Here is a 17579-nt window from a genome sequence, read left to right on the forward strand (position 1 = left end):
GACTGTTGGTATAATCCATGGCAAATGGTGATGATAATATACTGGATGGCTTAAATGGAATACTTCTGGTATTCAAGAGTATGGGCAAGAATTCCACAAACTGCAGATGAGTGGAATATTGGCCTTAACCAGTGGAATATATCTCATATTCCATGAAATAAAGCTATCTGATAAAATTATCCCATCCCCCCAAAAAAAAAGGAGGGGTAATTTTGAATTTAGGTGACATGAAAAACTATTACTTATTTGGCGAGCTGGATTAACACTATTTTTCCTCAGCTTACCCTCGGCACTGCTTCAAGGAGATAGCTACTTCCCGGTTGCCTCGGATAATCATCAACTGTGATTATTTGCTTTATATTTTTCTTAACTACATATACATGTAGTTCAAAGCTATTCCTCCCCGATTCAACGTCTTTTGGAGTTTATATACACCTTAAGTAATAAAACTAAGAAGGAACGACCTTACTGCAGAGAAAGAAAAAAATTATAAAACTGATAATTGAATATTTATTTGAATTTTTTCACATTCCATTACCAACAGAAAATCTACATGTAGAATACGTGATGACTTCTTCAAGTCCCTAAACAAAAATCAGAATACACCCCCCCCCCCCCTGACTACTTGCTGATGAACTTACCTTTTAAAACATATTTCATGAATTTATGTAATCGTTTTGAATCTGTTTGATAGCGTTTAGAATCTAGGGCCCGTATTCTGAAGTCGGGTTTAACTTAAACTCAGGTTTAAAGTTGTGGTTTAAGTATGGCGAGCCAATTGTTACATAAATCACTAACAGTAGAGATATCATACTTCAGCTCATTTGGCTCTCAAATCATTCATAATTGTCTAGGAAGCATAAAAAGATTATTGGCTTCACCATCGATGAATCAGGAAACAGCACAGTAAACATAAGAAACATACAACTTAATAACAAATTTGATACTTTTGGCTTCCCATACTTAAACCACAACTTTAAACCTGAGTTTAACTTAAACCCGACTTCAGAATACGGGCCATTGTATGTACATGTCTGTGTTGATTTCTCAAAATGACCAAGAGCCCTGTTGCATAAAAGTTACCATTATCGTGACTTTGCAATCCAATGATAACTTGCATGGAATCCTTGATTTTGATTGGCTGTTGATCATCGTTACCATGGTAGTTAATCATTGGTTAGTAACATTACCATTATGGTAACTTTGCCATGCAATAGTAACTTGCATGGAATCCTTGATTTTGATTGGCTGTTGATCATCGTTACCATGGCAGTTATTATTGGATGACAAAGATACGATTATGGTAACTTTGTCCTGCAATGGTAACTTGCATGGAATCTTTGATTTTGTTTGGCTGTTGATCATTGTTAACATGGTACTTATCATTGGATGGTAAAGTTACCATACCTCTAATAGTAAACTTTGCACGACACTTACATGTAGATAAATCCTTGTTATATAATTGGTTGTGTGCTATTGTTTATTCAGCACATTTTGCAATGACGTCGTCAACCGTGCAGTTTTGGATCCATACGATTTTGTCCATTGCACCCGCGCACCGAGACTGCAGCTCATGCACCAGCAGTGCGCATGTTATTATGATGTAACAATCACTGCAACAGACCAAATTTACACTGCACAAACATGTTTACATCGAAATTCATGTATTTCATATGGAAAAAAAATCATTTTCTAGGTGTCATAGAACCCAAATAATGAATGTTTTTTTCATTCATGCAATGGACAGAATACTTCATGAGGTGAAAGATGAAGTAATGATCCATTCAACTCGGCTACGCCTCGTTGAATAGATCATTTCATCTTTCACCTCATGAAGTACATTATTCTGTCCATTGCACTCTTAAACATTCATTATTTGTATATTATGCCACGGGGCCCAGAAACATACATGTAAACCAAAATAACTTTGGTGTGTGCTGTGTAGCACATGCAAAATCATATAAAATGAAATCGCTCGAGAACGAAAAAAAAAATTGTGTTAGCAGCCATGACCCCACTTCAATGAGAACAACAAACGAACAGATGAGAAAAAGGTACGAAACAGAAAGAGTTTAATTTACAATGCAAGTATGCACCAAAGGTTGGTTTACATGTGATAAATTCAATAGTTTTTCAAGATTTCCATGTGGGTTGCATGGAACCTACAAAATTGATAAAATTTTGAATGTCCATAGGACACTTTTATGAGCAAAAATATTCATGGGCTGTATGTTTTTATGATTCAATTTCATCATCCTATTCTGAAAAAAAAGAAATTATACATCTTGATCAAGCAAACATTTTGTGATAGACAAAATCAGTACAAGGCACGTTACATAAAGAGATAAATTGAATAAATGAGAATTATAGTAAAATAACATTAAATGGCAGTTTCAAGTAAAGGATTGTAATGCAACTACATGCCCTATCCAATAATATACACAGCTGGCTGGTCAATTTTCAATGTCACACAAAATATATACTTGTAAAGTACATCATAAAAAGAGATTATTCACTCTCCTTGCAATGTAAGACAAGGTATGAACTGAAGAAATTATGCAAATATTCATATAATACAAGTACTAGTATTATCTAGGATAATTCTATAGTATTATAGACAATATCTAGTTTATACAGGATATATTACAAAGATCTGTAGGTCCACACAAATGAAAAGTGGGGAGGGGGTGGGTTAGAATAGCAGTATCTGCCAAACAGATTTTTACTTCTCTTAATTAATAAAGAGATTGGTTGCCAGATGTTAAAAGTTGCATGTTCTGAGATTTCTTTTTTTTTTAATCACCCCCCATTGAAATATCATATCAAAGTGATTGGTTAACATTGGTTTGACTTTTTAAAAATCTGAGCTAGAAGGTCACACTTGTCACCTGTGTCTGTGATATGTTACAAAAATGAAGCCCAGAAAAAATTGCGTTCGAAAATAATTATTAAGTGCTTCAAAAATTGAAATATAAAGTGACCGGAAACACCATCTTACTTTCATCCCATACACTTATGTGTACTATTTAGGTGTCTCTAAGACGCCTATTTACAAAATCAGGGTTTGCCTTGTAGTTCTAGCTTTTCATTCTCAATAATGGTTGTTTTCAGGGTTTATTAGTTCTAATACATGCACTTGTGCACATGTTTCATCTTGGTTTGAGAATTTTTTAAATCGGCTGCTCACAAAATTAAACAATACCTTTAATAATATTCATGAATATTGAAAGTGCGCTGTCAAAATACTCCCCACGGAGTGGAGATTTGCATGGGTCATATTATAGCAACAAATATGCAATTGCTATAACAAGTTTACTATTGGCCAATCAAATTGAATGATTTCACTAGCTTTACACCTTTATTGCAAATTTGTGATCATTTTCACGCTTTATCGTGAAACTTGCACCTGATCTGTACAAATATTCATGTTGAAAGAATGCTCAACAGAATAGTACTCCCTAGGGAGCGGAGATGGTGCATGCATACACTATCTGTCTGCTGTCAAGCCAGACTCTAACAACGAGAGAATATATGTAAACTCCTTTTAAGTTAAACAAGCTGTCTCAATAAAGTGGAATATTACAATATATACCCCCACAAAGCTAATTAGTTTACATGTATACTATAGCCAATTAAACAATCATGTAGTCCTGAAAGACATAATACTGACGGAGAAATGTACAAAACTTCACACAGCTATCGGATTTTGTTGGAAATTTCTATTATTCGGGATGAAAATGAGGAAAAGGTGACACTTTCATGTGAACGGTGAATCTTCCTTCCTCATTAACGACGAGCTGACAGAGATATATACACAACTTCACACAGGTATCAGATGTTGTTGGAAATTTTTATTATTCTGGATGAAAATGAGGCAAAGGTGACACTTTACTGTGAATGGTGAATCTTCCTCACTAACATCAAGTTGAATTCAGATTTTGATCAAACATCGTTTTGCTTTTTTTCTTCTCAATTTCAAGGGGGGGGGGGGTGGGTTAATGAAGGAGGCCCTCTATGGACATTCACTCCTCCAGTCATCCAAAGCGTTGATGACGGCGGGATTGAATGGAAGGAAGGTGACTCTGCGATCCAGGCTGAGAGGCTCGCCATCGGTAGCATTCATCATGATGATAAAACGCTTCCGGGTGGCTGCAACATGAAAAGAAAAATTTCAGATGATTTTACTATTGGTCCATGAATGCACACAAAGATGGAAAATACAATATACAGGCGTGTGAGTGATCACAAATAAAAAGATCTGAAAAAAGCTGAAGAGTATTGAAAAAGTCTGAAATAGAAAGAGCTCCCATACTTTTTGTACTGAGGAAAGCCAAATATATGCTGAAATTCAGCTGAAAATCAGAACAAAAAATCTGAAATCAGATAAAAATCTGAACTCTCACACCCCTGAATATCAAATAACAATAGAAATGTATAAATAAACAAAATCACTTAATAACGTACTGCAATAGCTTACTATGGTCCCTTAAACTTCATAATTCATACTTCATTAGCATGATGATTCGAGGTCTGCATAAGGAGTACTATAACATCCCCCCCCCCCACATTCTATCAAGTATCTAAATCATAAAATTTACATAATTGCATTTTACAATAATCATATAAGAAATAAACGAGATCAGTGTTAATAAAAATAACACAGGACCTATTATAAGTTTGTCCCCATCAAATAAATTGGTCTACATATTTATTGTAGGCGCCCGATTCCGGTTTCAACAAAAAGGGATAATCACCCTGATGTAATGTTACTTTTAATTAAAAAAAAAATGAAAATTGATATGCCCAGTGTGATAGTCCACTATGTGAACATACTACACGATCCCTACAGTGTGAAAGGATTTTTTTTAACAGCGTAAATCACATTTTCATATGGTCCATTATGTGAACACTGTGAGCGCTCAAAATGTTGAGATGTCCAGTGTGAAACTATCCCATGATTACTTGAAGAAGTGTGAAGCGCAATTGCATCTTCACATACATGTAATCCACCATGTGAACAGTTTTATTTATTCATTTCAGTATAAAAAACATTGCACATAGCAGCCTTATGGCTGGATTGCGTACAATTTACAAGGAATGATTGATACGTACAATACACATACAATAGGTGATAAAATATAAGTTTTTGAAATAAGACATAAATAAACTCTGATCTAGATTCAATGAATAGTGGTAATAGGATTTAACAAATGAATTTACTGATGAATATTTTATAATATAATTCAAAACGGTTGCTTTGGGATGTATATGCCAAATAAATATGCCATCTTTCATATAATTCATGTACCCAATGCAAACCAATCACCTCTGCTGCAATAATTATACTATATGATCATAGGAGAGGCAGCTAACTGGCCTGTGTGTATTAGGGCATTTTTCTTTCGGTGCAAGTATAGGATTAAGGATACAAAGTTTAAGGTCATATAATTCATACAATATGAGTGGAAATGGAAATATAATATAATTCAAAATGTTCTCCAATGTCTCTCCAGTGTGAGAAGTCATAATGCTGAAGTATCCACAGTGTGAAATGACCTTCACTCTGTTAATTTTGAAATGATGAATCACATTTTCACATTCCATTATGTGAGAACTCAAAATGCTGAAGTGTCTGTAGTGTGTTCACACTAACACATTTGAGAATTTAGCAATGTAAATCACACCTTCACATAGTCCACTATGTGAACACACTGTGACCATTCAAATTCTGGAGGTGTCCACAGTACAAAATTGTCTTTTCACACAATTAAATTTGATTATTTCAAGCAGTGTTATCTGCATTCTTCACAAGGTCCTTTATGTGAACACACTTGTGAGAACTCCAAATGCTGAAGTATCAACAGTGTGAAATGAACTTCACACTGTTAAATCTGATAATTTTAACAGTGTGAATCACATTTTCACATAGTCCATTCTGTGAGAACTTAAAATGCTTAAGTGTCTGCAGTGTGAAATAACCTTCACACTATTACATTTGAGCATTTTAACAGTGTAAATCCCACTTTAACATAATCCACTATTTGAAAATTCTGTGACCATTCAAATTGTTGAGAGGTCCAAAGTATAAAACAAGTGGAATGCCTCTGGCCGTCTCACCTGCATCACGCGGTTCAATATAGCAGCAGTGCTGACTTTGAATACTACTCTAACTCGCACAAGATGTTCAGTGATACATGGTTACTCTTATGTCCACTTTTTATGAACTAGACCAATAAACTTACAGAGATATGATGGTTATTCAACAAAAAACCCCAACATGGCCAAAGTTCATTGACCTTACATGACCTGTGACCTTGATCATGTGACCTGAAACTCGCACAGGATGTTCAGTGATACTTGATTACTCTTATGTACAAGTTTCATGAATCAGATCCATAAACTTTCAAAGTTATGATGGTAATTCAACAGATACACCCAGTTCGGCCAAAGTTCATTGACCTTTGACCTTGGTCATGTGACCTGAAATGCGCACAGGATGTTCAGAGATACTTGATTACTATAATGTCCAAGTTTAATGAACTAGACCAATAAACTTTCAAAGTTATGATGGTAATTCAACAGATACCCCCAATTCGGCCAAAGTTCATTGACCCTAAATGACCTTTGACCTTAATCATGAGACCTGAAACTTGCACAAAATGTTCAGTGATGCTTGATTACTATTATGTCCAAGTTTCATGAATCAGATCCATAAACTTTCAAAGTTATGATGGGAATTCAACAGATATCCCCAATTCGGCCAAAGTTCATTGACCCTAAATGACCTTTGACCTTGGTCATGTGACGTGAAACTCATGCAGGATGTTCAGTGATACTTGATTAACCTTATGTCCAAGTTTCATGAACTAGGTCCATATATTTTCTAAGTTATGATGACATTTCAAAAACTTAACCTCAGGTTAAGATTTCGATGTTGATCCCTCCAACATGGTCTAAGTTCATTGACCCTAAATGACCTTTGACCTTGGTCATGTGACATGAAACTCTAATAGGATGTTCAGTAATACTTGATTAACCTTATGGCCAAGTTTTATTAACTAGGTCCATATACTTTCTAAGTTATGACGTCATTTCAAAAACTTAACCTCAGGTTAAGATTTGATGTTGACGCCGCCGCCGTCGGAAAAGCGGCGCCTATAGTCTCACTCTGCTTCGCAGGTGAGACATTTATCTTTTCATACAATTAAATTTGATTGTTTCAAGCAGTGTTATCTGCATCCTTCACAAGGTCCTTTATGTGAACACACTTGTGAGAACTCCAAATGCTGAAGTATCCACAGTGTAAAAATAACTTCACACTGTTAAATCTGATCATTTTGAACAGAGTGAATCACATTTTCACAGTCCATTATGTGAGAAGTCATGTGTCTATAGTGTGAAATTACCATCACACTATCACATTTAAGCATTTTAACAGTCTAAATCACGCCTTCACATAGTAGAAGTTCACTATGTCAAAACAGTGTGATCATTCAACACACTTGTGAGAACTCCAAATGCTGAAGTATCCACAGTATAAAATTATTCTTTTCACACGATTAAATTTGATTATTTCTAGAAGTATCACATTCCTCAAAAGGGACCACTATGTGAACACACTGTGAGAAATCAAAATTTTGAGGCATCCACAGTGTGGAATTATATTTATATAATATTGACTGGCCTTGAGGGGAACATCAAATATATTGCCAGCAAAAGAATCATATTGGCCCGAGTCTTAAGACGAGGGCAATATGGGGCTTTTAAGGGCAATATATTTGATGTTCCCCGAAAGAAGAGCCAGTCAATATTTTTATTATCATCCAAATCAGATATCTAGAGCAAAAATCGTGATAATGGTGATATTTCTTTTTAAAATAGTTGTCTTGTTAATATAAGGGTCTAGGCTCTGCACTTTACCATTATGACGTACTTGCAAGCGCTTGGATCCAGTGGTGTCTTTATTATGACGTATATTGTTGGCGCGCAGATCCTATGAAGCGTATCTCTTTATAAGCATCCACAAATGCCCGGATGTGAGACCAGGAAAATACAAATATATTGCCAGCAAAAGAATCATATTGGCCCGAGTCTTTAGACGAGGGCAATATGGGTCTTTTAAGGGCAATATATTTGATGTTCCCCGAAAGAAGAGCCAGTCAATATTTTTATTATCATCCAAATCAGATATCTAGAGCAAAAATCATGATAATGGTGATATTTCTTTTAAAAATAGAGTTCTATTGTGTCGGTCTAGGCTCTGCACTTTACCATTATGACGTACTTGCAAGTGCTCGGATCCAGTGATGTCTTTATTATGACGTATATTGTTGGCGCGCAGCTCCTTATGAAGCGTATCATTTTATACGCATCCTCAAATGCCCGGATGTGAGACCAGGGAAAATACAAAGGTATATTTTGCGTCGTCTCTGCATGCAAAGTAAATATGCGCATTGAGACCGAGGAAAATACAAATAATATACCTATCCCTTCCCGATATTTATGAATCTAGGGCAATACGGTTTTGTAAATGACCAGCTCAGATGTCTGATACGGGTGATAATATACTATATCACACTGTTAAATTTGATTAAATCAACTATAAATTTGACTATTTTAACTAAGAGTGAACCAGAATGGTAGGATATCTCCCATGAAAACAGATAAGACTCATGATTTCTAAACAAAACCTGCTGACCTACCTGACATATCTTCAAACATATCACATCGGCCGCCGCAAGAGCTATCAGGAAATTCATAGTCACGGGCGACTCTACCGGCGACCAGCACATCAGTGTAGCGTTTTTCTCGAAGCAATCGAACATCATTCGCTCTCCTCTTCACAATGTATACTGCAATAATATACGAAAATCTTAATTATCAAACTAGTTTCATTTCTTGAAGCAAGCAAACATCGTTCACTCTCCTCTTCACAATGTATATTGCAATGAATAAGATACAAAAATATTAATTATCAAACAATTTTCACATGTACATATGTTTATATATGTTTTCTCTTTGGTACATTTCCTCATCATATTCCTCACTCTGATGTGTCTATATAACATTGTACGCCTATTTAGCTTGTTGTACGCGATCACGTGGTAGGCTGAATGTCAAACATTCGTCATTCGTACCGTTGCACACAAGACTTACAACCATCCAAAACGTACCATTAAATTCATTGCGCTCAGTAAAATGAAGGTGCAATATGCTTATAAGCCTGCTGGGTAAATGCACAATGCTGCCCAAGGTCATGTGCGCTTGTGGGATTTTGTTTTTTGCTTTCAGAATTTTTGCTCCCTTTTCATAGATTACTACAGGGATAAACTTTTTTTTCATATTTCTGCTAAATTCTTATTCTTATATTCTTATTCGTGCAATGGTGCAAAATTTCGCACCATCGCACTCATGCCTATTCGCTATTTGTACATGTATATTAATTACCTGTGCAAGGCATTTTAGCAGCTGAATAATAAGTCATAAATGTTTTACGCTACATTCAATATGAGACCAATGTGGTAAACACTTGCCATGGTGCCCTGTTCGGGTTTTGCCTGAATGGATTTTTGTACAAAAACAGAGGGCAACATTTGCCATATTCTTGTCAGCACGCTAGCCAATTTTGATAGCCAATTTCAATATTCGTAAAATCTGGTTGGGATCAGTTTGTGAAGCAACACAATGTAGATAATGCCTTGCTTTATCTAGGTCTCTCAATGATTCTACAATGGTCTTTGAGGTCTTACACGAGTCCTGACCAATCTTTCAGTGGTCTTTGTGGTTTTATGGGCTCCAAAACTTTTTGAAATGGTTCAAAACAGTCTTACAACTCTCAACTACAGGAAAATGGTCTTTCAGCGGTCTTTCGATGAACTTTCAACGGTCTTTATAGTCTTTCAATGATCTTTCGGCAGTCTCTCAAGATTTTTGCGGAGATCAATGTAAGACTCATGAGAGATCATTGAAATATCATTCAAAGACCAGGCAAAGTCCATGGAAAGGATTTTGAAAGATCACTTGTTGCATAAAACATATCTGAAAGACCATTGAAAGATCTCTTTAGGACTACTTTAAGACCAGTAAGACAAGAAATATCCATGCGTCTTTAAGAGTTCTTTGAGGGGTCTTTTTGAGCCATTCCACAGAGATGACAAATTTCAAGACCTCACCAATTTTAAGTCTTTCAGTGGTCTCTGTTCTGTGGAATATACTGCCCTCATCTTAAGACTAATATGGTTCTGTTGCAGGCGATATATTTGATGTCAATATTACACAAACATCTGTCATTTCATTAATTTCATTCTGGCTGTGTAATGTGTCCATATGAGCATACCAAATTGACATGTAATAGTAGAATGCAATTTTCACTATTGGCATATTGCATTTCCAAGTGATTTCTCAATCTCATTTTTAGCAGTGAGCAAGCATTCCAACTTTTAATACAAAATTCTAATTTTGTGACAAATTTTAGCATAATATTTAAGAATTCATCATATTTTATCCTTTTTATCATCTTCTCTCTTTTGGGGGGAGTCCATGGCCCTCAATCTGTAGGCCAGTGGCCTACCCCCCCCCCCCTCTGAGATTTTACATAAAAGTGAGAAAAGGCAAAAAATAGGTGAATAATAATGGGCAAGAGATGTCGTGTATCAAGTCTTCATTACCTCTATAATTGACTGAGCGAAAAAATGTCACTTTTTGTTCATGTCCCCATTTCCCCCCCCCCCCCCCCCATCAAAATACAATGACATCGCCCCTGAAAGCAGATATGAATGATCACAGTATGAATTTAAATTTAAAAATCCACTCACCAAAGTTTGAGCTACAGAATCTGTCCATTCCATCTTCTGGGATTGAGACTTCTTCACATCTAGGGCAATCTACATAATTACACATAAACGTTTTGAATAAAATGATTTTAACTTCTACCATGCCAAATTCACCAACTGACACCAGAAAAGACACATAAACATCAAACAGGGTTGACATTTTTTCACACATTATTAAAGGGGAAGTCAAATGTATCAGTTACATGTCGTTAATCATAAAAACACAAAATTTGGGAAATCATTACATGATAGGAAATACCAAGTCAATTGCTTGACACTGGTATCATTATTTTTACAAAAAAAAACAAGAATCAGAAGAAAATATTGCAAAAGAGCTGCAAGCTACCCTGTACAAAAATGCAATAGGGAATTCAACAACCCTGACCACATTTTCTCTGGGCGCGATTAAGTGTTGCATCATGATGCCAAGTTGATGCATTGCAGATACAATGGTTTGGCTGACTGCACATTTGCATATTAAGTGTCCGCAGCTTTTGTTTGCTTTGCTTCAGGACATGTTTCCAATAGCATTTGCACAGTTTATCAAAATTTGGATCGCATCGCCTTGAAAATCCCCACATATCTCGGAAACCAAAATAAATTGCTGCCTCAGAAAATTGATTATGTAAAGAGTAGGACTTGTATTTTCATTACTGTAAAGCTCTAAAAATCTATTTTTTAGACCAAAATTGACTGATAGAACGGTTTGGATGAACGCAAAGGAAATGTAAGATCAGTGCGAATGAACTGTTTGTGAAACACCCTTAAAGGGCTACTCCGAGCTGAAAATAATAAGATTTGAACAGTAAGAGTAAAATTAGAAAAAAAATAAACCCTGAAAATGTCTTCAATATCAGATGAGAATAACAAAGTTATGTCATTTTAAATGCTTCCTTTAATGCAGTGAAACGGCCTGTCTTCATAATATGCAATGAGAGAGCTGATGCTGTCTCTCAACTTACAACTTTGTAATACATTATATTAAATCTTAATCTTATTATTATACAAAATTAAATCTATTCTAATTCATCTATTCTAGATCATCATTACTGAAACTTATTTTCTTTCAAAAGAGACATTCATTTTCATTTGTTTTACCCACAAATGAAAATAGAATGTAATGAAAGAATGAAATTGGGAACATAATGTCATCGTCCCACTTTAATTGCATATCATGATGGCATGCATGTAACTGTTTTCGAAATTCCAATAACTTTATTTCATTATTCATCAAATTTGTATCAAATATCCAGCATTTAGCCGATTTAATTTTACTTGATTCATTAAGGTATCTCTTCAGTCCGGAAAACCCCTTGAAGACATCCTTTAAGACAATGATCTTACCATGGCAGCTTCCATCCTCGTCTTCTGTGTAGCCTTCCATACATCGACATTCATAAGTGCCGGGGAAGTTGAAACATTCTGAGCCTGCTGGGCAGATGTCCTCAACAGTGCATTCATCGAAGTCAGTTGGAGGTGGCGGCGTGGATGGTGTTTGAGTTGCCTCTTCTGTTGTTCCTGCGACCACTTCCTTGGGTTCTTCTGCTGTGGCATTCTCAGTTGCCTCTGATTCCTCTGTGCTGTTTAAAACTGTCACAACCTCTGTTCCTTCTGCCATTCCCCCTGTGCCTTCAGCAACTGTCACAACCTCTGTCACTACTGCCATTTCTTCCGTGCCTGCAACAACTGTTCCCCCCTCTTTGCCTTTGTCAGCAATCCCTTGTGGGGCTTCTATCATGCCTTCTGTGGCATTAACGGCCGGAGCAGCTTCTGTGGCATTCACGGCCGGAGCGGCTTCTGTGGCATTAACGGCCGGAGCGGCTTCTGTGGCATTAACGGCCGGAGCGGCTTCTGTGGCATTAACGGCCGGAGCGGCTTCTGTGGCATTAACGGCCGGAGCGGCTTCTGTGGCATTAAGGGCTGGAGCGGCTTCTGTGGCATTAACGGCCGGAGCGGCTTCTGTGGCATTAACGGCCGGAGCGGCTTCTGTGGCATTAAGGGCTGGAGCGGCTTCTGTGGCATTAACGGCCGGAGCGGCTTCTGTGGCATTAACGGCCGGAGCGGCTTCTGTGGCATTAACGGCCGGAGCGGCTTCTGTGGCATTAAGGGCTGGAGCGGCTTCTGTGGCATTAACGGCCGGAGCGGCTTCTGTGGCATTAACGGCCGGAGCGGCTTCTGTGGCATTAACGGCCGGAGCGGCTTCTGTGGCATTAACGGCCGGAGCGGCTTCTGTGGCATTAACCGCTGGAGCGGCTTCTGTGGCAATAAGGGCTGGAGCGGCTTCTGTGGCATTAACCGCCGGAGCGGCTTCTGTGGCATTAACGGCTGGAGCGGCTTCTGTGGCATTAAGGGCCGGAGCGGCTTCTGTGGCATTAACGGCCGGAGCGGCTTCTGTGGCATTAACGGCTGGAGCGGCTTCTGTGGCATTAAGGGCTGGAGCGGCTTCTGTGGCATTAACGGCCGGAGCGGCTTCTGTGGCATTAACAGCTGGAGCGGCTTCTGTGGCATTAAGGGCCGGAGCGGCTTCTGTGGCATTAACGGCCGGAGCGGCTTCTGTGGCATTAACGGCCGGAGCGGCTTCTGTGGCATTAACGGCCGGAGCGGCTTCTGTGGCATTAACGGCCGGAGCGGCTTCTGTGGCATTAACGGCCGGAGCGGCTTCTGTGGCATTAACGGCCGGAGCGGCTTCTGTGGCATTAACGGCCGGAGCGGCTTCTGTGGCATTAATGGCCGGAGCGGCTTCTGTGGCATTAACGGCCGGAGCGGCTTCTGTGGCATTAACGGCTGGAGCGGCTTCTGTGGCATTAACAGCTGGAGCGGCTTCTGTGGCATTAACGGCCGGAGCGGCTTCTGTGGCATTAACGGCCGGAGCGGCTTCTGTGGCATTAACGGCTGGAGCGGCTTCTGTGGCATTAACAGCTGGAGCGGCTTCTGTGGCATTAACAGCCGGAGCGGCTTCTGTGGCATTAACGGCCGGAGCGGCTTCTGTGGCATTAACGGCTGGAGCGCCTTCTGTGGCATTTACAGCTGGAATGCTTTCTGTGGCATTAATGGCCGGAGCGGCTTCTGTGGCATTAACAGCCGGAATGCTTTCTGTGGCATTAAAGGCTGGAGTGGCTTCTGTGCCATTAACAGCTTCAATGCCTTCAATTTCTTCAACATAGATAATCTCCGTCACCATTTCGTCAGTGGCCATTGGACCTTCGTCAACTACTGACGGATCAGTTTCATTCTTAGGTTTATCAACAACTGCATCGGTCTTGAGCTCTGCAGGAGTTTCATCTGTAGCCTTGGCTGGTTTATCTGCATCTCCTTCAGGTGTGGTATCCCCTTCCTTCTCTCCTTCATCAGCTCCTTGTGCCTCGGTGTCCTTGGATTCTGGATCCTGCTTGTCCTGCCCAGCGGTGTCCTTGTCCTCGACTGCTTCCGCAGGTTTGCTGACATTCTGCTCATCGTCCTTCGCACTACCTTGGAAACCAAATCCTGGGAAGGGTGTTCCTTCCTGAGATTCAGGACTTTGACCAGGATCTCCTGTATCTGTAACTTCCCCTTCTCCTTCCCCCTCTCCTCCTAATCCATCACCTTCTCCTTCTGATTGGGCTTGGTCTACCACTACCTGAGGTGGAGGAGGTGGTGGTGGGACTATTTCTATCAAAATGCTCTCCTCTTCTACCGGAGGTAGAATAACAACGAGTTCATCATCAATTGGTTCTGCTTCTGGGTCACATTCTATTTCAAGTTCAACCGATTTTGTCAAACCTGTAATGAACAAAAAAATATATATATCAACAAAATTTGTGAAGATCTAATTCTGGCACATGTGCAGGTTTACATGAACACTGACATTTCAAAATGTTTGTCAATACATGTACCTCATAGACATTATTCCAGCATGAAACCTTTGGAATAAGTAGGCTTGTGTTGAAACAGTAAAATCAAAGAATAAGAACAAAGAAAGTTTGAGAAAAATCGGACAAATAATGAGAAAGTTATGAGCATTTTAATATTGCAATCACTATTGCTATGGAGATCTTCCCATTGGCAATGCGACAAGGATGTGTGATGTCACATGTGAACAACTTTCCCTGTGATGGACTATAAAATACCCTCAAAATGTCTCTTTCTTCTTTTTGTTGAGGTGATACAAACTCTTTATCCATGATGTATTCTTTAAAGATCTGTTACATGCCCTCATATAGAAAGAACACATGATCTACTGATAGATGTGATAAAAGAGGCAAATTAAGTGAAATATATACTAAAGTAATGGGGAGAGTTGTTCACAAGTGACATCACACATCTTTGTTGCATTGTTAATTTGAGGATCTCCATAGCATTAGTGATTGCAATATTAAAATGCTCATAGCTTTCTCATTATTTGTCCGATTTTTCTCAAAATTTTGTTGATCTGTTTCTATGATTTTTCTTTTTTCACACAGGATATCTTGTTCCAAAGGTTTCATTCTCCTTTAAATTCACATGTATGATTCTTTTTTTCAATTGAGATAGAATAGATGCCAAGCTACAACTACAGGACACTGTAACATAAAACACATACTTAAATGTTGTATTAATAATAATTATATTAGTCAAAGACAAATCTCGTATAAAAAAGTTACAAGCGATTGTTATCTTTACGTTAACAGGGCCTCGAGTTTGATTCCAGTCATAGACTTAATGAGGGGAAGACTGGATACTCAATTTGCCAATTCGTTGAAACACTCTATTTCGTACAAGGGGAAGGGTGCCCAAAGGGTTGAGTGAGCAAATTTTTCACACATCGGCGGGTGGTGAAATGATACAGGGGTGGAGGAGATGGTGCAGGGGTTGCAGATGCAGATAATGCCACCTCTCCATAATCATCTCAAGTTATGTAACCAATTTTTTAAGGAAAAAAAATTTTCAAAATGACCCTCTCTTACACCCCTCTATCATCTCCTCCATATGTTTTATACACAACCACAAATGACGATTACGTGAATACATATACCTGTACATGTACGTACTCAACGCTTTCGGGTGCCCTTCACAAGTGCAAACTCTATTGACTATCCAGTCTTCCCCTTGTAAAGTCATTGTTCTAGTTTGATTAACAAAATTGCACCTTTTTTTCCAATCAGACTTCGAGCTTCTTCTGCTCTTAACCCTAAACCTCCCGGGGTATTTTGATTCTTGTCATTCCCGGGGGGGGCCATAATGGCCCCCCCTTAAGATCTCGGCTGCAGATCGCGCGAGCGACGCAAAAATTTGCACGCTGGTAGTGTGCGATGTAATCTACAAGGCTGTATGGTAAAATTTTCCAAAATAATGAGATTTTATTTTATATGAATTAATTATGCTAATTTATGCATAAATCATACTTTTTGCTCTAATTCACTAAATAAAGCCCCTAGAATGCTAATTTTTGGTAAAAATTTTCTTTGTAGCATTCTTAACAATCTTAATTAAAAAAAACTTTGGTTTGGAAATAAATTTCTTATGTATTTTATTGTTTTATGAATTTCTTATGTATTTCTTTGTTTTTTTACTTTTTTTTTTATTGTTTTTTCAATGGAAATTGTTCCAGACATAATTCTGATCATAAACAAGGCAAAATCAATTAAGTTTAATCAGTAAAAGTAGAAATAATGATACATTTAAGAATTTTGGCTAAATACGCAATTTGCATTGGATTTGTACATGAAATCACGTTTATGAGCAATTTTGGGTCTGACATGCACTTGCATAATGTTGCATAATGTTGCGTAATGTCGTAACTGCGTACCCGGGTGTCACAACTTTGGTCTAAAAATTTGCGCGAGACTTGAATGTAAAAAGTAAAAAAGGTGAAAAAATTTCGCGCAGCAGATATATCGCGAAAATTGTTGAGGGGGGGGCCCTTATGCCCCCCCCCCGGAGAATTAGGGTTAAGGGCACTTAGTAACTTTGACCGAGTCAAAATCAAATAATTTAGCTGGGAATGCAATCATGATTGCAATCCATAAGGACAGACAAAGATGGCTAGTGCTTGATAAGCCAAGCATCTATTTATCTAAGTAAAGTATCTACTATGTTGTGATAAGGGTACCGTCAAGAATTCTTTCCTCTTGGCATTGACACCAGCACGGTGTGTCTGTTGGGCACCATCGTTGGGCATGGTGAAAGGCAAACTTAGTGGCCCGAATTCACAAAGGTGGTTTTGAAAACCTACGGTTGAGTCCATGGTTTATGCAGATTTCGTGTATAAATAACGCTTAATTTAGCGCGTATCGGGTGCGTGTATAAAACATGTCCAATGCTGATGCGCGCTTTTGTCACAGTTTGCCAAATTGATGCCTGTTACCATAGTTAGATACGCTAGTTTATTCATGAGTCCACTGTTTTTATTCATGAGTCCACTCTTCAAACAGTGGACTCATGAATAAAATAGCGTATTTAACCATGGTAACAGGTGTCACTTTGGCGCACTGTGACAAAAGCGCGCATCAGCATTGGACATGCTTTATACACGCGCCCGATACGCGCTAAATTAAGCGTAATTTATACAGAAAATCTACATAAACCATGGACTCAACCGTGGGTTTTCAAAACCACCTTTGTGAATTCGGGCCAGTTTGTTTGTCACCATTTTAGACAGACTACAAATTCCAGGTGCTGTTGACTGAAAACTTAGAAGAGAGATAGAGGCGGTATATCTCACTCTGCAGATGGAAAGAATCTTAATTCTGAATCTTAATTCTAATCTTCACAGAAAACCAAAACCCAAGG

The 17579-nt window shown here is 38.4% G+C and overlaps 1 protein-coding gene across 2 annotated transcripts in view; it reads right to left on the minus strand.

Moving 5' to 3' along the window:
* Positions 1-3831: 3831 nt before the first annotated feature.
* The window catches only part of LOC121415126 (pregnancy zone protein-like), a 76203-nt gene continuing 62455 nt past the window's right edge, over positions 3832-17579 (minus strand). For both annotated transcript variants that reach the window (XM_041608227.1, XM_041608228.1), the window contains exons 33-36: positions 12177-14591; positions 10815-10883; positions 8703-8852; positions 3832-4149 (exon numbers count right to left, since the gene is read on the minus strand). In XM_041608227.1, the coding sequence (XP_041464161.1) occupies positions 4013-4149; positions 8703-8852; positions 10815-10883; positions 12177-14591 (2771 nt within the window). In that variant the 3' untranslated portion in view covers positions 3832-4012. The remainder of the gene's footprint in view (positions 4150-8702; positions 8853-10814; positions 10884-12176; positions 14592-17579) is intronic.

Source organism: Lytechinus variegatus, chromosome 5, assembly GCF_018143015.1.
Source record: "Lytechinus variegatus isolate NC3 chromosome 5, Lvar_3.0, whole genome shotgun sequence".
Taxonomy (NCBI): Eukaryota; Metazoa; Echinodermata; class Echinoidea; order Temnopleuroida; family Toxopneustidae; genus Lytechinus; species Lytechinus variegatus.